Raw genomic sequence first — 22,699 nt, forward strand, 5'->3', positions numbered from 1 at the left:
CCCAATTGGTATCCGAACTTTTTTTACCTTCTCCCATGTGATTGAAATATCATCCTTAAATTTTGTGAAAACGGTTGTTTCAAATACGTGCATACGATTTGTTGTGTTGTCCTAATTTAGATGGTGACTAAGTTCGGTTTCAAGATATGACAAACTTACTAATTAATGGAGTTTCCTTTTAGGCTCGTTATTGTGAGGATGGTTGAAGAGACGGGGTTTTTCATATTCTTCTCATCCTCCATATTTATAGTATTGGATTTTCTCGAAGAGGCAAGAATGCATTTATGGCTTAATAAGAGCGATTTGTTCGATGGTATGAATTTTGGGAAGCGTATAGCAAAGTAAGAGTTCTTATTTTGGTAAGAGTGTTATTGTGTGACAAAGGCGAAAAAAAAAAAAAAAAAAAAAATAATATATATATATATATATATATATATATATATATATATATATATATATATCCCACCCATTCATTAGATGTGATACTTATCTCCTACCAAGTTAAGTAAGGGTTGGTTATTCATATGTGAGCACAGTATCCATTGTACCGAGGACTATTGAATAAGGCATGGGTCAATGGAATTATTTATTAATGTCATGATTTTGTGTGACTAGTACTAATGGTGAAATACTTTTAAAAAATGATCACGTTAGTGAACTTATGAACTAAGGAGAAAGGGGAATTATTTCCATTAAGTATTTTGGCAAGACATACTTCGACGAAAGAATATGAGAATATTAATCATGTTTGAGCACGAGCGGTCGTTTGAAAATATATTTTTGACGTATCGTCCATTCTAAAGCTCCGTAGTATTTATTTTGACTCCGTGCAAAAAAAAAAAGTCAAAAAGATATCATTGATTCACTGGGGAGAAGGTTTCATTATGAAAATTTTGGAATTCAATTATTTGGATAAATTATTTATTTTGAAACGTGTTCGATTGGCGATTTGAAGATTCCGTTAGATTTGAAATATTATTTATGACCCGTAGAAATTGATGGACTGAATTTTAGAGTTCGTTTGGTTAGCTTTTGATAATTAAAATGGTTTTAGCATTAAATATGCCTCTTTATGATGAAAAGATGGTCACGGAACGAAATAAGACTCGCAAAATTTATTGTTTAAGCGTTAATATTGATGTTTATGGCTTATTAATTGATTGGATGGTGTCCTACGAACTTGGCTGCATAATGGAGTATTCATGTATGCTTCCCGCATTGTGATTTGGAGAATGTAAGTAAGACTTAGAATTAGCAAGGTTTATGAGTGGATCTCGTTTGTCAGATCGCTTAAGGTTGCTCAATTAAAGCAAGGAGTCTTTCTATTTCAAGAGTATGTTGTGGTTTCGGGTTGGTCTTCATGTATTCCTAAAAAGTCGTGGCACGAAGAAAATTTAAGAATGGTGAAAGAAGGGTTAGTGAAATTTTTGAATACTTTATTCCAAACCCCAGTGGGCAAGGTTTAAAATGGAATAGATTATTCTAAGGTTGGTGTGGTTCTAAGGAAAATTGTGGGGCCTATCGATAACATTCATAGGTTTGGTTATATAGGATTAGAACGGTCGACAAAAAAAAAAAAATATTCGAAAACCGAGGATGGGGAAAATTTGAATTTGGAAATATGAAAATTAGGTCTTTTATCTAAGTTAGAGGAGTTACTACTAACGGCTAGTAAGGCGAGAGAGAAATGTTTATGATGCATTCCGTAGAGGTTTCCCGCATTGTCCTATTAAAGATTCTTTAGTTACCGCAAAAGTTCATTCTTTCTCATGTCGCCGAGGACGAGCGATTGTTTAATTTTATTCTGTAACGATCATTTGGTCGTTTAGCACTTTTAGGCATAATATTCCTAAAACACCCTTTTCGTGGTCAAATTTTGGTGTCTATAGCTTGCGATAACGGGTGATTCGGTTATTTAATTACATGTTTTAGTCCTCATTTGACATTCGAGGACGAATGTTCTAAAGGAGGGGAGAATGTTAGATACCCGTATTTTTATACGTCGAGTTATTCGCGAAAGAATCAACGTGAGATAGAAACTTTGGATTTTAATTTCTAAACTAGAACAAATCGGTTACAAATTTTACTTAGTACAAAAATGTTATTGGAGATTAGGAATTACTTGTGGTGTTAAGTAAAAAATTGGTGACAATAATGAGCCAACAAGAGCATCAACATCCAAGTTAAAAAGGATGACTCAAAGTCATCTAAAATAAGGTTAATGGAAGACATATAAAATATGCAATTAAATGTTGATTCATCCACTACATTTTCAACATATTGTGGACAATTAAATTTGGAAGAAACACACAAGTTACATTCGGCCATAGGGCTGAAAATTTTGAGGAGAAAAAAGTTGAAGCATACAATTGAATATTTGAGCATCCACTACTTTATGAAAGTATACATTGTTTTAGGAGGACATAACATGGTGGAGGGATCATTTTACATTAAATATTGCTCATTCATCTTGGCATAATTACAATGGACAAAGGGTGGTGTATGAATCATTCACCACACATACAATTGTATTGTAAACAATTGAAAAGAAAGAAGAAAGGAGAAACAAGAAGGTGAGGTTGGCCAAAAGTTATAATGAAAAACAAATTAGAAAATTTAAAGTGTAAAGTTAATGGAATGAATCATGCCATAAGGGAGCATGTGACCAACTATGTAGGCATCAAAGTTGAACTAAATAATGACTAAGAAATCAGCCATCACAATTCATTTCAACTACACAACACAAAGAAAGAAAACCTAAGCCTAGAGAGGAGAGCCATTCGCCAAGAGGGCTTTTTAGCTCGAGTCTGATCCAAAAATTATTTTCCAAGGTGTTTCAACCCTTAGGTAAGGTCCCTAAAACTGTGAAGATAGTCTTTGGAGCAACAAGAACCATTTTCCATCTCAAGTCACCAACTCTAGCCAAGTAGAGAAGTCAAGTTGTCAAGGTGTTTTAACTTTCTTTTCAAGTATTAAGGGTGATGTAGATGTGAATATAAGTTGTATGCATGAAATAAGGTGTATTGATGTTGGAACATGATAGTAGTTAGACGGTTATAGGTGTTGATGTTGAAGTATGGTTGTAACTATACGAACATGAATCGCATGCATAAAATCATGAAAGTCAGAATGGAATGTTAGTAATGGCCGTAAAGGACTCGTTTTGGTAACCGAATTAATGGACTGATTTTCTTTAATAAATATGGTTGTTACTATCATAGATCTCATGGTAAAAAGAATGAAAAGAATTGGAAGGTTAAAGGTGAAGTTATGTTAGTATGAAAATGGTTGAATCTATGATTTTTTATGTGAGAAATGTTGAACATGGTGTAGCCGTGTTTAGGATAAAGAAAACTTTTTACTTGATATTTTGATTGTTATTATCATGAATTTTATGATGGAAAGGAAGGTGTTTTAATGGTTGGAGTTGAAACTAAAGTCATTTGATTGTTATAGGGATTATAAAACACGATAAGTCGTAATGGTCACGTTGTACTTGTCATTGTTAATGTACAACTGGCCATAACTTACTGAAATGCTATAGACATGAAATGATGTATAAAAATCATGTGGTTTAGTATGTTAAGTAAACGTTTGCAAGAATTCCAACATCGTTATCTGTATGCAACGAATAGAGACTGTTTTGGACATGTTGTGGTAGTGGACTGTTTTTTTACCAACCCTCATTAAGTCGAAAGAATAATTATAAGTTAAGAGTATACATCATATCAGATGTTGGATGAAGGGTTATAAGTTGTTACATGCAAACGTTAACAAGGCTACAAACTAATAAAAGTAACTTGGAGATGTGAAACCATTGTGGAATCGTTATTGTTATGAATGTGGGTTGTTTAGAATATTGTGGGCTGTCAGTTGGTATTGAACACACAATTATTGATGTTGTATTGGTAGTATGGTTGGCTTAGATACAAGAGAAAACGCCGCCTAAACATCTAGAAAGGGAGTTACTAACGTTAGAATACGTTTGAATCTCCCCGTAGCTTAACCATAACTGTTGGCGTCTTAATATAGGTTGAAGTATTATTGGAACTGCACACATATTGTGTGACGAATAAGCGCTATAGACCCTGTCCGTTGGAGGCACTTCGAAGGAAAAGCTGGCATGGGAGTTAAGTGACACCGTCGACGTAGGTAAAGTTCGGTTTACCTTATGGTAGAGACATTCTTGATTATGTTCGATGTTTAGATGATATAAACGAGAATGCATATAAACCGCGTATCAAACAAGTTAGATATTTTCTTAGGTTGGACCTTATATTGTATGATTTAGACAAGGTCCCGTTGTGTTGTCGACTTATCTTGATCTATTTTTTTTCGTGCTCGTTGCCACTTCGAGACATCGAGTATCCGTGACCAATCTACATATCATGACTTATCATGACCCATGTTTTGCGGTGCTACTTGATTGATATGGAGACGAGAATGGTGATCCCATCGTGGCTTTGTGTAGCCTTGTGTCGATATTACTCGTATTCCATGTGCGTACCGTTTCGATCGAATTGGTTTAATACATTTCATCATACTCATATGCATTTCCATGATACATTGATATACGGTTGGTTATGGCACTAACGATGATATGTGAGAGAGTGTAGCCTCCGAGGTCTTTTGCCGGAGAGGGTAAAGAGAGATAGTGTTTGTTGAGGTTTCTTGCCGGAACGATGGAGTGTCCGATGCCGAGGTCTTTGCCGGATGTGACAGTGTGCTCGATCCGAGGTTATATTCAGAGCGAGTGGTACATGGACTTCATGGGTCCCCCATGGGTCATGATCGCCGAGACGCATTGGGTTAGCTCCGTCCGGACACGTTGTACAAAACCGCATACGCATTCATCATACATTATTGCATTGCATTATATCTTGGTTCCCGTTGATTGTTGTGATACTACCGTGATGTGCGATTCGGATTGATTATACGGAAGACTTGGCACAATTGGGTTTAGATGCTATAACATAAAAGATGACTTGTTCTCGCGGATATGGATTCATATTGACTTGTCTTGTTGGTTTATATGTTTTTCTTGCTTGTTGCCTTTTTATATACGTTATCTAGTCTTAGTCGGCCTATGATACCTACGAGCCTAGTGTTGTGCTCATACTCCCCGTTACACCCTTCATGCAGGTGTGATTTCGGTGATGTTCGGAGGTCTCACGACCGTTTCGAGGCATTCGTCAAAGACGTTTGGGTGAGCTATTGCAACCCGCAGTCTCTCCCATTTCTCGCATGTTCTCTATCCTTAAAACGAAGTCGTATCCAGTTTGAGTCATTATCTATTCAAATTGTAAAAACTTAGAAGCTCTTGTATGGTCTAGACTGTATTTTGGAATTTCTTATAATAAAAGTATTTATTCCGTGTTGTATCAAATTAAGGTAGTTATCTGAAGGGTTCGCCCACCAGGGAGGGTTAGTGTGGGTGCCCGCATGATCCATGATTTGGGTCGTGACAGAAAAATATATATTAATCATTTTTTACAATAATAGTTACAAATATATGATTATTAATTAATATATTTTCAAGAAACAATGTGTTATTAAATAACTAATTTAATATCATTTATAAAGGCAAATATTTTTTAAATATTGATTTTAAATTTTTTAAAATTAAATTTTATTTTTAAATTAGAATAACTTTGTAATTACACTTGTGCAACCAAACAACACGCTTGTAATTGCACTGTAATTACGTTATGACAAACCAAGTAATTACACTACTGTGTAATTACTACCCTAGTAATTACACCAATTCCAATTGGGCAATTCGCAAAATTGCCCTTCTTTTGGGGTGGTATTTAAATTTTGCCCCTCATATTTGTGGTCTTTAAATTTTGCCCTTAAAAACCCATGGGTCCGGTTCGAACCCCGCTCATCCAAAATTTTTTAAAAAATTGCAAAGCGAGTTTAAATTTATTTATGCCCCCTCAAATGACTTTGCCTTGAAGATATATATATATATATTTTTTTTTTAACTTTTCAAGGTAAAGTTTTAGTAATGCCTTAACTAAAAGTGCCCCATAAACATAACTAAAAAGTATGCCAGCATAAGGCATAAGTTTTCCTTAAGGCATAACTAAAGTTTGCCTTATAAGGCAAAGTTTAAATTTTGCTATGCCTCCCGTGAGACTTTTTAGTTATGTTTAACTAAAAAGTACGTAGTGCGTACTTTGCCTTATATATATATATTTTTTTATTTTATTTATTTATTTATTTATTTATTTATTTATTTATTTTACTTTTCAAGGTAAACTTTTAGTTATGCCTTAACTAAAAAGTATGCCCCAAAGACATAACTAAAAGTATGCCCATAAGGCGAAACTTTTCCTTAAGGCATAACTTAAACTTTGCCTTATAAGGCAAAGTCTATGCCTTAAGGAAAAGTTCTTGCCTTATAGGGCATAATTTTGTTATGCCTTAACTAAAATTCTGCTCCATAAGGCATAACTAAATTATGTCCGAGGAAAAGTATTCCGCCTTATGGGGCGGACTTTTAGTTATGCGGATCCTGAAGCATAACTTTTTAGCTTTTCAAAGATTGTATGCCGGATCCGGCATACACCCTGCCTTGCGAAATTATTTTTTTATTTTATGCTTGAGCGGGGTTCGAACCTGTAATCTCATGTATTCGCCCACCTTTCAAGTCAGAAGCACAACTTAAAGACCACAAATATGAGAAAAATTTAAAAGCTATAAATTTGAGGGGTAAAATTTAAAGACCACCCCAAAAGAAGGGCAATCCGCGCAAAAAAATGATTCCAATTACCAGGTGGCTTTCCCAACAGGCCCTTACATTGTCTTTGAATAAGAGTGCTGACTAGTCTCCCAACCAAATTGAACCCTTCCTTGTTTATTTTCTCTTTTTTTTTTTCTTTCTAATTTCTTTCTCCTATAAGACTAATGTGTACGTGAGAAATTATGTTGAGAGCTATCTCAAAATATATAAATACAATCTCTCGAACTCTACGTAAACTTAGCAGAACAGAGGACACAATGTCAGAAAAAGATTTATATAGATGACATCTATTAGTTAAAGCTGTGTTTAATTTTAATTATATTAGTAGTATGTTTAGTGTTGAACTTGGGCAATCCTCCCCTCATAAGCTAATTTTTTAGGTTGAGTTAGGCCCATGATATACTTCTTTACATTTAATTCAGGTCTTATGTTGTCTAGAGTCTTGAATTAGTCATATTTGAGATTTTTTTGACAGTATAAAATACACAAACCTATTTCTTCTTCTTCTTATTATTATTACTATTACCACTATTATTATCATTGTTGTTGTTGTTATTAATAAATAGAACAGTGGATCAGTAAGATTTCATATAGGCGATTTAAATTGTTTGGAATTGATACATAATAGTTGGAATATTCAAATGTATTTATACAGAATTTCGAAATTAATGCGTAATAGTGTTAGACTTCTTGTTGTAGTCCTAAGTATGGCTCTATGGATTTTGGGGGGACGGGAATGGGAAGGATGTGCTGCCTAAAAAGTAAAAAAAGGGAAGTCATAATACTATTCTCTAACTAAAAAAACACCGTAAGCCAAGACAATGTTGCTGGAATTCATGAAGATTTATCCTCGTGAAACTCTTGTATCCACATGAATGGTCCCGCATTTTGACTATAATTGGGATTACTTCATCCTCCATTTAACCCCACATCAAATTTAAAATTTAGTCCAGAAACAACTGAAAGAGAACTGTAGTACTAGCTAGATGGCATGCAGTTGCTTTTGCGTGGATAAATGCAAAAGATCTCTTAGCTTCTCAATAATTGTGATATTTCTAGTTTACGGTACCTGAAACATTGCCTACTTTTCTAGGAACAGGGTCCAAAACCATAATTAATTAGGTTGGTAAAGAATTTATTCGAAGGATTATTTTGATTGGTTAATAGGTGAGGATAATAAGTTAGGTCTAAAGTCATAATAATAGCTAAATGACATGAAATGAAAATGATTGAAAGACATATATGTGGAGTTCCAGTTAAATCACACTTGATATCAATCCTTTTGATCCTTTTTTTGAGGATTAGCTACTGTAACACTACCACGCACAAGGATGAAGAATCACATGATCCTTTCTGAATTTGCGGAACCCCTATTGGAACTAGGGTCAATGCGTGTCCCTTGTAAACTTTGCTTAAATTAGGGTTTACAATGCAAAATGGATCACTATATGCTGCTAAGTTGCTAAGAAAATGACCTAATAATACCTATTTAAGACTCTATATTACAAAACATAAGGATATTTTTCCTTATTTACAAAACATACCAACAAAATTACAAAATATATTAGATTTAGGCTTAATGGGATACCCACAATTTTAGGTTTTTTTTTTTAAGGAAGAAAATCTGATTTTAAATGTGGCCTTAATTCTATGATAGTTATCATTCAACTTCTTCTTCTTTTTAAAAATATTTCTCTCTCTCTCCTTCTATGATAGACACCATTTTCATACCTAAAATTCATCTTCTCTCTTAGTATAAATTTTCAAACCAATATTACAAAGTATTTTTGATTACTAACTTATTTATTATTTGTATATAAAAATTGATTTGTATCGTTTTTGAGATATATATGATCATTGTGTGTGTTTGAAAATCTGTAAATTATATAAACGTAGTTTAAAAAAATGTTGAAAACTAATATATGTATGAAATGTGTATGGAGTCTGCTATATGTCATTTTTTAGATATATGCGGCACAATGTGTATGAAATGCGAACAAATTCGATACCAATTAGTCTTAAAAATGTTGAAAATTGATATGTGTATGAAATGTGGATGAAATATGGTTTGTATTAATCAGAAAAGTTATTATACGTATATACTTTCTCATTATCTATACATACTTTGATTAGATTTTATACAATTTATATGTACTTTATCATAATCACAATATATATACAACTTTTATACATATTTCATATGTAGAAATTATAACAAATTTATACATTTATACATATTGCATACAAAAATTAATATGTATATTTTTTTGGTGTATGAACTTTGTATGGAATCTAGTTTGTATCAATTACAAGTTTATTATACATATTTTTCTCAAAATTTATACATACTTTGATTAGATTTTATACAATTTATATGTACTTTATAATAATCAAAATACACATACGATTTTTATTCATATTTCATATATAAAAATTATAAGAATCAATACAGTTATACATATTGCATATGAAAATTATACATATATGTTTTTTGGTGTATGAACTTTGTACATAAAAATTACCGATTATAATAGACTTTTTGAGTACAAGTTGGAGAAAATTAGGTAACAATGTCTCTTAATTTTGAATGGGGAGAGAAAAGTGGATGAAAGGAAGCAAAGTTGGAGAAAATCAGGGAATTATATCTCTAAATTTTGAATTGAGAGAAAAAAGTGGATAAAATAAGTAAAACGATTTCCTTACCTTATTTAATGTGTTTTATTTGCTTCTTTTTAATTTACCTAATTCGTATAGATTTTGTAACAAGTCTATTGATATATTTTGTAAACTGAAAAATATCATCGTGTTCTGTAAATATACCCTCTTACCATGTACATATATATTTTTTGCCCAATTGATAATCTGAATGTATATAGCAAGTGGCAAATAGATGGTTTTAGTTGAAGTTGAGTGAGTCCAAATCGAATGAATTCATAATGGGTCATACCTAATCATGCTCAAAAGTTAGTTGGGTTGAAATGAATTGGATTAAGATAAGCTAAATAATTGGTCATAATCTAATTAACCTACCTAACTCTTATCACGTTTTAATTCTTCGTTTGTTTTTTTATAGTTTGTTTAACTAAAAAAATAAAATTAATAATAAAAATTTATTCTTTATTTGTATATAGCTATATATAACATATCAAACACAAATATTATTTTAATATTTTAACAAGATTTCTCATGCAGTGTCAATGAGCTACATACACTTCAAATCAGCACACTTTCTTTTTAAACTAGTTGAACTTGGATGAATCAAGATTAACTGAGTTAACAAACGAGCGGATTGTACAAATTATATCTTCATGAATTAATTTTGTCATCCTTATGGTATTCATGCAAAAATTTAATTACGTTTTATCCTACCTTGTTTTGCTGGATAATTTCATATTAAAATGCCACGTTAGGCTCTAAACGCACCCGGCTCCTCGCATGCGAATTGGAAGAAGCATACTGATTCACGTTTTAGGAAATTAGGTGGAGTCCAATTAATTTTGTTCAAATAGTATATTTATGTTAAAAGTTTACCAAATATATAGACGGATATTCTATTTTATTATTAAAAGTACAAATCCCACATTTTAAGTAGAAATCATATATTTTAAAATTTACCTATACATATACTTTAGGTGACCTCATATATAACTTAAATTCTTATTAATACTCCCTCCGGATTGAGCCCAAGACTTTTCTAACCCAAAAATAAATTTTTGAAACCAAAATAACCCATTAAAAAAAAAAAAAAAAAAAACCTAAATAGCCTTTACGCACACATTATGTGCGTAAAAGGACCAAAGTGTAGTTTTACACTTTGGTCCTTTCACGCACAGATTTTGTGCGTGAAATGCCTTTCTCCCCAGGCCCCAACCCTTATTCTTTGGAAATTAAACTCAAAATTAAGCTTTTTTCCATACTTTAACTGAAAATTAGTCACGTTTCAAAACACCGGAATATAAATATTTTATATAGAACTTAATATATTTTTTCGTGTACAATAATATTGACTCATTACATCAAGTATACATATAAATTTAGATCGTCGTTTTAGAGGTTGTAAAGTGCTCCGAAGTAAGTTTGAAAACTTGTTATACATATACATTTAGATCGTCGTTATAGGATTCTAATTAATATAGGACGTCGCACGAGTTATTATTAATCGACAATAAATACTAAAATAACTAATTATCATTAAAAAAATAATATCCAAAAATATATATAATATTAAGATAAAATGTACATTTTATTTACAAATATAATCTCCTAAGGCCTAAGGATCCTCCTAACCCCCGCCACCTCGCTATCATCGGGTCCTCTCTCCTCACTCGTAATGACGGGATGATTTATGGCATGATCATCCTTTCTTCCCTTCTTTAGGCCACACAGGTGAAAATATGCTACACAATGGGAGAGACGGCGACGTCTCCACCAGTAGCCTCGGTAGATGCCTCGGGAGATGACTCAATCGAAGGAGACCGGACCACGGGAGCGAAGAATGAACACGAAATAACATATAAACAATTTAATGTTTCATAAACTAAACATGAAATAACATATAAACAATTATTTAATAAGTTATTTTTTTGTAAAAAACCAAACATGTGTGTCGACGGCCTCTGAGATGGGTGTCGGAGGCTCCTTCGCCCTCAACGATCTCCGCTACCGAGATGGGCGGAGGTGGAACGGGTCAATCGAACAAGAGGAGACGGGTCCACGGGCGCGAAGAATGAACCTATAATACATGTAAATAATTTAGTTTAAATTAATAAAATAATTAATTAATACATTATTTGTTATATCCCGCACTTTGTACATTGGGATATTCCGAGTTAATTGTGGAAAGTTAAGGACAAGGTTATAATTTTCTTTCGATGATTGTTAGAGTGCATAAGTTGCATATTTATCTTTTGTTGGTATGGAGTGTTAAGGGTAAATTTGAAATAAGGAAAAATTTGGGGCTAGAAGTTGCAAAAATCATTTCATGAAATGGCCAAAAGGGCCAAAGTGGCCGTGCACTTTAGGAGTGGGTCCCACCCATGGTGGGCCAATTGTTTCATGCCATGGAATGGTACATGTGTTCATAATATTTGAAGGGGCCTATATATATATAGGCAAAGGATGACCAAGCCAAGTAATTATTCATCATTCTTCATCCTAGAAAATTCAAGAAGCATGAAGAAAAAAAAAAAAAGCATTCGGCCAATTGGCCCCCAATGTTGATCAAGAAAAATTATTTTCTTCATTGTTTCTACCAAAGGTCCTCTATAACATGGAGTAGTTGTTGGCACAATTAAACCGCTCGTTGTTGCAATTCACCAACTCTAGCCGAGGGAGAAGTTGAATGGAAAAGGTGAGATTTAATCTTTATTTCCATATGTTATGCATGGTTTGTGTATGTTGTGGATGGTGGAAATGAATGAAATTCATGAAAGCATGGTGTGTTGTGTGTGGCCGTGTATATGTAGTGTGGTGTAGGAGTGAAGAATTAATGTTATTTAGTATTTTAGTTGTTGTTGTTGTTATGAATTATGTGATGAAAATGAAGGTGTTGGATGGTACAAATCGGAGTTGAAACCGTTTGGGAACTATTGTAGAAGCTAATGTGATTGCAATATGGTTTCTTGTATTTATGATAATAATGTTGTTAATGTGAGGATTATTGGTGTCGTTGATGAATTTGAAAGAAAGAAATGTGTTGTTGTTGTCCCTATGGAAATTGGTGGTTTCGGGTTCTATGGTATAGTGGATGGATTGTTTTGAATATTGTGCGGATTGTTTGGAATGACCTTGAATCTTGATTGAATGGTTTCGGATTAATACTTGAATGTGTAAGCGTCGATGTTGACTTGAATGTATGTAGTTGAGTTGAATATAAATGGAATGTCGTCGAATTAGGTGAAAGAAGAGTTACTAATGTTAGAATGCATTTTGAATTAATTATTGATGTTGCTTATATGGTTGTTGGTATTGTTTTTGAAGATTTGGTCGAGTTGAATTCTCGGGTTCTTTGAATTTACGGAAATGCGCGAAAAGATTTCGGTAGATTAAGTGTTGGCCTAGAATTGGATTCCTAAGTGCCTATGGCTAATGTTTGGCGCCCAACGACGTTATTGTAGATCTTGAGAAGCCGAGACTTAAGGTTGGAGTAGCTTAGGAAGCGGACGAGGTATGTAAAGCTTAACCATCTTCTTTCCGGTATGTCTGGTTGTAAGTAGGCTATGATACGAGCCTCGGGGGTAACTCTATTCTTGCGATCCGAGTATGTCTACGATTCTTATTCACTTCTTGATGCCCGCACTCTTAATGTAATTGAGCTATGGTCTTTATGTCTTTTGTATGTTTGGATTTCAATGTGCAAAAAAAGAATTTTTGTTCTTAAAGGATTCTATGCCTAAAAGTGTCCCTAACTTTCGTAGATAGAACCGGATCGCCTAGATATACTCGTAGGAGATTGTAGCGTATTATGACTATACCTTCCATGGACTCGGATTGGGTTGACGATCGTCCGTGGGTCCCGCGACTTTCCTTTGTATAAGTTAACGACTTTTTGAAAGAACTTAATACGACTATCATCCAGACCAGTATGATTACTTATTTATACGGTGAGCTTGAAATGAGGATTATTATGCATATGATTCCGATACGTAGCCATGATTTCTAAAGTTCTGCCATGTTCCCAAGTGACATTCCCGGAGAAATCGTTGACTATTGTCTTGGCTTATAAATGATAGTTCGTTTTGATTATTTTATTGGGTCTTTTTGAATGTTTTGCATTGCATATGGTTTCCCACGATTATGCGCACATCTTCGTCGAGTCCGCATATATCGTGCGCGCTATGCTTTTTTCGAGAGTATGATGAGTATTCGAATAATGAGTTTTCCGAAGTATGATGAGTTATGAAGTATGATGTGTTACGATATGATGTGATACGGAGTATGATGTGTTAAGATATAATTCCGAAATGATGAGTTATGGCGCCGAAGACGGGAGGGCGACCATGTTCCGTCGTACGGTCCATTCTGACCATATGTGGTATGTGATATGATATTATGATGGCATATGATCTTATTTACCGAGTCCCTCACTAGGGGCGGGACACGATATAATGTGCGTATGATATACGATATTGACATGCGTGATTTATGTTTCGAGGAGTAAGCATTTTGACATTACCCGATTATTATACTTATTTTACGTACTACTTATGCACGATACGTATTTCGGATGCAAGCCTTCGATATTCGTGCTTACTTTCGGTGTCCTCACTTCGGTTATGACCTCGTTTTCTGTATTTCATGCTTTACATACTCGCACGTATCCGTGCATCGACCGCTTTCTTCGCGCGTTTCGTGCCCGCGGTGGGTTTGGATGATCCACCGCTTAGGATTGTTCGAACGGGAGCGCTCCCTTGTTCGAGAGCCTATGTTTTGGTGCGTCTTCATTGTACGTGTATGTATATGTCTATTCGGGGTATGTTCTATCGATTGCTATTACTCTTGAAAGTCGTAATGTACGCGTGGGTTGTGGGTAGTCCTGCGGTTATGTCAACGATGATTTGTGTGGATCAATTATGATAGACGCCTTATGTCCGTTATGTATATGTGTACACGTGACAGCTTTGGGGCGACATTTTACTTTTCTGTATGTATAGAACCTGGTTATGCTAGCTATGATCTGATGTCTGACCTTTAAATATGTGTGAGTTGTCGTACGCTGATTATGGTTAATGGGTGTGTTCGGGTGCGCAGCTCGGGCACTAGTCACGGCCTACGGGGTTGTAGGCCCGACTGTAGGACGAAGAAAGTAGTCATCGAAAATAATATCAAAGTTTATGTCCTCGTCAAAAGATCACTAAACTAATGTGGAAATAATGACCAAGGATCAAAAAGAACATCTACCTATCCGGTCTTTGTGAAGTCGACGGCCTAGAAGAAGAAGTCGACGGGATATCTGTAGCCGACGGAGCCCTCGACGGGCTAATCGTCGGGGAGACCTCTGCCCGGCGTCTTTTGCCGGCCCGATCACCTCACGGCCCGACCACCTCGCCCCTACCACCCGCCGCGCCTGCGGTGCGAGGCTGCGGAACATCTCGTCGACACGATGCCATTCACATGCTCGTGTCATACCGGTGTCGTAAAATTAAGCCGAACTATCCGTCTTTGCGTATGCCGATCCGGGGTTGGTGAACTCCGTAGGGAATGCTCGCATAGCGTATCCGAGCCATCCGTAGCCGCATATATTTGCAAATTTTAAGAATTGAATAAATTCGTAAAAAGTAATACATAATAAAGACGATGGATTAAAAAGACTAATAAAACTTACCGTGTTTTATACGCACACTTAAATATATCCTCGGCCATCGGGACACGGCGTCGAGGGTTAGCAATCGAGGAGGTGAGTGATACGCGTGTACCACGTCATGTACTCGTGGACTGTCATGTCCGACCGCCGCTAGAGTCGTCATCCTCGCGTTCCATGTATCGACTTCTTTGGTGCATACGTGCCCGCCATGCGCACGAGCGTCGATCGAACGCTCGTCCCACGGTATAGTGGGTGTGCTCCAGTGTCCGGGTCGTTCTATACATGCTCAAATTGTCGTAATACGTCGTCGGGTGCGTGATGCTCAACAATGTCCATATGGATCAATGGACATCGTGCCATCCACGTGTGCTCACCAGCCTCGGCCCGAACATGATGCCCCCGAATATGACGGCGTCCCGAGAAAAGGAATTCAACTAGTTAACAATTAAAGACTAACAAAAATAACAAACTAATGTTAAATAAAAAAAAAAAAACTTACCTCGGGCGCCGTCATGCGGTCTAACTGATCCCTAAATGGGAGAATGACATGGTGCGTCTCCACACCTGCTGCACGGCCTCGCGACCATCTCGCAATGGCATATCCTCGCATGTCGGGGGGTGAGGGCCGGGGTCAAAAGGTCTCGACTAGTCCACGTCCATATCCGTCATAGTCATCAAAAAAATTATTTATCGGTCGTCGTTTCGAAAAAATATATTTAGTGTTTTATCTACACACACTTAAATATATTACCGAAGAAGAGGGCTAAATGCGGCGACCTCGAGCCTCTCGCCCGTGCTCGATCAAATCCTCTCTGTACGTGCCGGGACGGCGCCCCCTGTAACATCCCGGGTGTCTAGATCCTCGATAAAGAGCAGATACCTCAATATCCGTAGACGATGTTCGGGAACATCCCTGATGAGAAGATATAGCGAGCACGTCGGTCGCCATCGGCTGAGGCGAGCCTCGTAAATCGGATCCTGGTCTGCGAGGCGCAAGTGAGCATGCGGGGAGGACCGCAACAAATCGACTCCGTCCACGCATATCCCTCTGCAGCCTATCGTGAGCAGTCGAGCTCGACTCATACGGCGGCGTCTCGAGGCTCCACTCTATCTGATGCACATCCATCACCATAAATCCCTCGACACCGTGCGTGATGGTATCGCCGGTAGATGAAATGTATGGGTCTACGTGGGATCATGGCGTCACTAGAGATCGTGCACAAGCCGACCAACCTCGATGCGCACAGAGATACTACCCGATGTAGTATATCTATGACATGAGGATGTGGGGGAATAGCCTCTAGAATATCCCGTGCGGCTCTTAACAGTACGGACCACTTTACTAGAGGATATGCCCGTACATACTTGACCTATGCTCGTGCTATAGATAAAGTACCTGCGTTGTCGAAGGGGCCTTCCACGGGTGGTGTCCTATCTACTTTAGGCATTTTAAATTAATCATTAATACATGAAGTTAAGGATTAAAGTGGTATATTTTTTACGCATTTTAAATTAATCATTATTTTTTTAAGTAATCTCTAATACGTAGTATTAGTTATGTAATCTTTTACCGAGAAATTATACGAAGGATTGAATCCTAAACTAAGGATTTTCAATTTCTAATTAGCAAATAAATAAATTAACAATTAAAGATATAAAGATTAATAATTAACAAATCAAAAAATTAACAATTAGCTAGCAAACAATTAGCATATAATTAATAAATAAACAATTAGCTAACTAGTCAAATAATTAACAAATTATTAGCATATAATTAATAAATAAACAATTAACTAACTAACCAAATAATTAACAAATAAACAATTGGCTTAACAAACTAAATAAATAATTAGCTAGTCTAACAATTGAAATAACTAATCTAACAATTACCAAATACTAAATAAACAATTAACAAATTAACAACAAATAAAAAAATTTAATTAGCATATAATTAATAAGTAAACAATTAACTAACTAACCAAATAATTAAAAATAAACAATTGGCTTAACAAAAACTAAATAAATAATTAGCTAGTCTAACAATTGAAATAACTAATCTAACAATTACCAAATACTAAATAAACAATTAACAAATTAACAACAAATAAAAAAATTTAAAAAAATGAAAAAACGGGCTGAAAACAACCCTTTTGCGCACAAAAAAAGTGCGTAAAAGTTTTTTTTTGTCCATATTCGCACAATAGTAATGCTTAGGTTAATAATGTAATAGAAAAATCGTAGTAAAATACCTAGATTGAAGCTTTGATTTTGAGTTTTTGAATTGAATTATACGCCGTTTTATTGCGAAGAAACTTGTTCCTAGACTTCAATATACCAAAAATATTGACTTTTCGGTTGGAAATCAACAAGAAAATGATGTTTTTGATCGCGTGGGACCTCAGAAAGGGACTTTTAATGGCTGATTTTTTATTTTATTTTTGAATTGGGGGACCAGTGGTGGGGAAGAAGAAGGGCCCGATTTATTTGAACTACACTTTGGTCCTTTTACGCACATAATATGTGTGTAAAGGCTATTTAGGTTCTTTTTTTTTTAATGGGTTATTTTGATTCCAAAAATTTATTTTTGGGTTACAAAAGTCTTGGGCCCCTCCGGATTAAAAATAGTGTTTTCTTAGCCATTTGCATACCCCTTAAAAAAATCCTAACTCTTAGAAAAAAATAGGTAATTTGACTAAACTAGCCCTAGTAAAATATGTATTGCAATTTGATCACATAGCACTTAATAGGGGCAAATTTGAAAAATAAGATTAACTCTTTCTTGATTTGATAAGTGGATACTTTTTTTGATAAAAAAAAAAAGTGGACACTATGAGCTTTAAAACCGGACAACCTTCCCAATATTTCACCTTGTAGTGCTATAAGCAAGAGAGGCAAAGAACCCCACCTCTCTCTCTCTCTCTGTGTCAAATATTGGAAAAACTGTATTCAGCAAAAGGAGGAAATTGTTAGCTGTTATAAAGCAGCGGTGCATATGGAAACCTCCTTTCACTGGTTGTGCCTTCTTACATTTTCCTATGTGTTACTATTGTTTGCACAAAAGGCGTTCATTCATCTCTGGTGGACACCAAAAAGAATTCAAAAACACTTCAAGAATCAAGGAATCACAGGTCCCAAATACCATTTTTTGTTCGGTAACCTCAAAGAGATTGCAAGTTTCACTACTTCATCTTGGCCTTCGTCTTTTATCTCCCATGACATTCTTCCTAGAGTTCTTCCCTTTTACCATCATTGGAAGAAAATCTATGGTACTTTCTCAATTTTATTCCCTTTTAATTAACCTATTACCAATTTTTTACATCATCAATCATTCAGTCACTCAAAGGATATTTTAAAATAAGCTTCCTTAAAATGTGGGATTTGAAATCTTTAAATATATGATACTATGTAATATGTTACCCCACAATATATATTAGTACTTAAACTCAATTTGTATTATCATGATTAAACTTATATGACGCAAAGAAGAAAATAATCAGTTTGAATTTTATAATTAACAGTAATTTTGATCCAAAATTTTAACACGTCCTTATTCTCAGCTCTTCTTTCCGTTTCTTTTACTCTATCGGCCATATTTGGAATTTAGCTATTACAATGTTCTAACCAGCTTTGCAGGTGTCGGCACCTGAAAACTGAAAAGTTTTCAGCCTAGTTACAATAATATCCTTTATTTGGATATATTCGAATTGGCTGAGTTCATGTGGAATAACTAGGCCAAATAACGTTTATGTTTTTTTCTAGCTTAAAATGGGATGGACGTACATATACTTGTCATCTTTCTAGTTTAATTCTGTTAACTAATTTTGGTGGTATTAAACATATAGGTTCAACATTTGTTATATGGTTTGGACCAACGGCTCGTGTCACCATATCTGATCCAGCTCTCATTAGGGATATATTCGTCCTGAAATCAGACAACTTTGAGAAAAATGAGTCACCAGCGCTTGTGAAGAAGCTCGAAGGTGATGGTTTGCTTAGTCTCAAAGGAGAAAAATGGGCTCACCATCGGAAGATTATTACACCCACATTTTACATAGAAAATCTCAAGGTAAGTCGCATTCAGATTGCATCTTGAGGATGCCTATATTTAGGACAAAGGGACAACAAGTTTGGCATTTTCTTTCCATGTTTTAATTTCTATTCTTAAAATTTACCAAAAAATAAAACGGTCTAGTGATTAATGAAGCATGTTGAAAATTATGAGATTTCGAATCCCAACTGAAACAAACACATTAGATTGTTTCTTCTGGAAGTAGAGGGGCCCCTTAAATTGGCCAGACATCACGATTAATAAAAAAAGATTATTGTGTGTAAAACTTTTTTAGTAAAAGTTCTAACTCCTATTTATCTTTCGTTTTACTACGTATAGCTAATGATTCCCATGATGGGGAAGCGTATGACGGAGCCAGACATCACGATTATAAAAAATAAAAAAAAATTGTGTGTAAAACTTTTTTAGTAGAAGTTCTAACTCCTATTTATCTTTTGTTTTACTACGTATAGTTAATGATTCCCATGATGGGGAAGCGGATGACGGAGATGTTGGACAAATGGTCAAAAATGTCAAACACCAGTGGAAAAGTGGAAATCGAAGTATCAGAAATGTTCTCCACATTGGCAGAAGATGTCATTACGCGTATTGTGTTTGGAAACAGCTACGAAGATGGAAGAGCCATCTTCGAATTACAAGCACAACAAATGGTTTACGCCACTGAAGCATATCAGAAAGTTTTCATCCCTGGATACAGGTATATACTCCCTCACAATTAATGATTACTCCCTCTGTCTCTATTTATGTGTCATATTTTGAATTTCGAAAATATGTTATTTTTAATTTTAATCGTGAATTTAGACATAGAATCTTTAAGTTTTTAAAGTAAAATTCATATATTTGAAAACGACATCAGAATTGTATAATAACAACTCAAAATATTCAAAAGGCACATAGAAATCACTGTAAAAAATAAAAAATTAAAAAAAAAAACTTGTTTGACTCTTGAAATCCGAAAATGTGTCACATAAATTGTGACGGAGGGAGTATAATACGCACAATAAAACCTCTCTATAACAATTATCTCCTACACTAACATTTCACTATAACAGACAAATTTTATTTAACCCCGATTTTTCATATTATGTATAACATTCCGCTATATCAACCCAAAAATATCGACAGACAAGTCTGATAGGTTGGATTGCTATATATAATAGGAGTATAACCATAATGAATCAGAGTAACGCGTTATGATTTGGTAGTTAGTGGTTTGTGCAGAATCTTGAAACAATTGTAAAGTGAAAAAAGGGTTTTGTTTTATCTTTGTGTTGGACAGGTTCTTGCCTACTAAAAAGAATAGAATTTCTTGGAGATTGGATAAAGAGGTACGAAAATCTTTGATGAAACTGATTGAAGAAAGAAGAAAAATATCGACTCATCAGTTGTTGTCAGACGAATGTCCGAATGATTTATTGGAAGTAATGATCAAAGCTACAACAAGTCATGAATATAGAAATAGTTCAAACATCACAGTTAATGACATTGTCGAGGAATGCAAGACCATCTTCTTTGCCGGCAAACATACGACGTCGAATTTGCTGACGTGGACGACAATCCTATTGGCCATGCATCCTCAGTGGCAGGAACTAGCACGTGAGGAGGTTTTGCGTGTCTGTGGAGCACGTGATATCCCCTCTAAAGACGATCTTGCTAAGCTTAAGACGGTAAGCATAAGCTTTTGTTAATTATATTACCATAATCATGCTTTTCTCTAAAACAACCCAACACTTGCATGTGGTAAAAGCCAACAGACCAACACTTTGTTCTTGGAAAATCAAGATAATCTTCGCATGATACTGCGTCTATTAGATAATGCTTCATTTTCTTTTGGAGCAGCTTTATAATTATGTATTTGTCTTACTAAGAGACCAGATCATCAAGCCTTTTAGTTTAAATATGTCTTAAAGTAAAGAAATCTTAACCTTCATTTTTCACTTAACTATATATATTTCAAGTTACTAGACTATGCTTGTGACAAGATATATTATTTTTGATAGGTTTTAAATTAAATGACCTGATAATGTACAAAAGTTTAAATTGTCAACACATAGTGCCATATAAAGTTAAACTCACGCTACCAAAAAATCTCTATTTCCCACCGATTTTCGACAGAAAAATTTTCAATGGCTATTTCCCATTGAATGTTGGTGGAAAACATAAATAGTACAGTTTTCGCACGGAAAATTTATGAAGTTTCCCAGCGTTTCAATGGGAACATGTTTCCCACCATGCATTTTCCCAGTGAGATTGTTCAGTGGGAAGGAGGTGAGAAAATTATGTTTTATAGGACAAATTTCCCACTGAATGACTGTGAGAAAATCTCTTTTTCTAGTCGTGGTAGTCCTCAATTTGGTTTATAAGGTTACTAACTGCATTTATCTCTGTAAGTTATCTATAATATTACTGTAGTACATATAAGTTAAAGTTATATATATAAACCGTCAGCTTAAAAAAAACTATATTATCATGTCATCCAAAGGATATTTACATGTAGTTAGCTATCTTAAAATATGAGATTTATAATCTTAAAAATAAAGTAGGTTATCTGAAACATGTAACTATAGACCTTGATTGTGCAAATATGCACTAACGATATATGTATAACTTGAACTCTGAGTGAAATTAACTCTAGTTTTGTAACGCTTTACTTACATGTATTTAAGTGATTGCATGTGTAATTTATTTATTTAAAAAAAAAAAAAAAAGATTGACGCTGTTTAAAAGTGTAGCGTGTGCATATATTTTGGTATGCGTTAGTTTCAGTTCATAAGATGTTCACTCATAATTAACGTAGTCAAACTTTTGATTTTGGCAGCTCGGAATGATAATTAACGAATCCGTCCGGCTATATCCACCTGCAGTGGCAGCAATTAGACGTGCCAAAATTGACACACAACTAGGGGATTTCACATTACCCCAAGGGACAGAGCTCCTAATACCAATTATAGCAATTCATCACGATCCAGTACTATGGGGACAAGACGCTAACGAATTTAATCCCGCAAGATTTAGTCGAGGTGTGGCACATGCAGCAAAACACCCCATGGCGTTTATGCCATTTGGCCTTGGTGCTCGACGATGCGTCGGCCAAAATTTAGCAGTGCTACAAGCTAAATTAGCAATAGCTATGATCTTGCAGCGGTTTGCCTTTGATCTTTCTCCAAGTTACCAACATGCTCCTACTATTTTGATGCTCTTATGTCCACAACATGGTGCTCCAATTATCTTCCAAAAGTTGTAGTTGACATCCTTGCATACATAATCTAGTATATGTGCATGCTTGTACAAAGCAAAATTTTCCAGATCAAAGTAAATGTTCTGTGTGTACAATCCAATCCCTTCTCTTCCTTTTCCAACTCTAGTAAATTAGTTGCAATTTCAGAGCATTTTTCTGCACGGATTACCCTTCAAAGGCAGAGGCGGACCCGGGATTTTGACGCAGAGGGGGCACTAATGACCACTGCCCTAATATAATTATGTCACTTATTATGTGAAAGTTTGGCGTGCAACTCTTTGAAAAATTAATAATTATGCTAAGTTATTGGTAAAGTAGTAGTATAAAGTATAAACTTCAAAA

At 35.0% G+C, this 22,699-nt stretch overlaps 1 protein-coding gene across 1 annotated transcript; it reads left to right on the plus strand.

Moving 5' to 3' along the window:
* Positions 1 to 17,916: 17,916 nt before the first annotated feature.
* Positions 17,917 to 22,490, plus strand: LOC132055994 (cytochrome P450 734A1-like). The gene is made up of 5 exons (XM_059448033.1): positions 17,917 to 18,316; positions 18,893 to 19,116; positions 19,572 to 19,816; positions 20,399 to 20,786; positions 21,938 to 22,490. Exons 1-5 carry the CDS (start codon positions 18,043 to 18,045, stop codon positions 22,361 to 22,363), a joined length of 1,557 nt encoding a protein of 518 aa, XP_059304016.1. The 5' UTR covers positions 17,917 to 18,042; the 3' UTR covers positions 22,364 to 22,490.
* Positions 22,491 to 22,699: the final 209 nt, after the last annotated feature.

This window comes from Lycium ferocissimum, chromosome 5 (assembly GCF_029784015.1).
Source record: "Lycium ferocissimum isolate CSIRO_LF1 chromosome 5, AGI_CSIRO_Lferr_CH_V1, whole genome shotgun sequence".
Classification (NCBI taxonomy): Eukaryota; Viridiplantae; Streptophyta; class Magnoliopsida; order Solanales; family Solanaceae; genus Lycium; species Lycium ferocissimum.

What these genes read in the sequence shown, in the direction of transcription:
- LOC132055994 (XM_059448033.1), top strand. Translation starts at nt 18,043, where the DNA reads ATGGAAACCTCCTTTCACTGGTTGTGCCTTCTTACATTTTCCTATGTG. An exon ending in GTTTTCATCCCTGGATACAG is followed by an intron (nt 19,817 to 20,398) that starts GTATATACTCCC and finishes TGTGTTGGACAG; the next exon opens with GTTCTTGCCTACTAAAAAGA. An exon ending in ATCTTGCTAAGCTTAAGACG is followed by an intron (nt 20,787 to 21,937) that starts GTAAGCATAAGC and finishes TGATTTTGGCAG; the next exon opens with CTCGGAATGATAATTAACGA.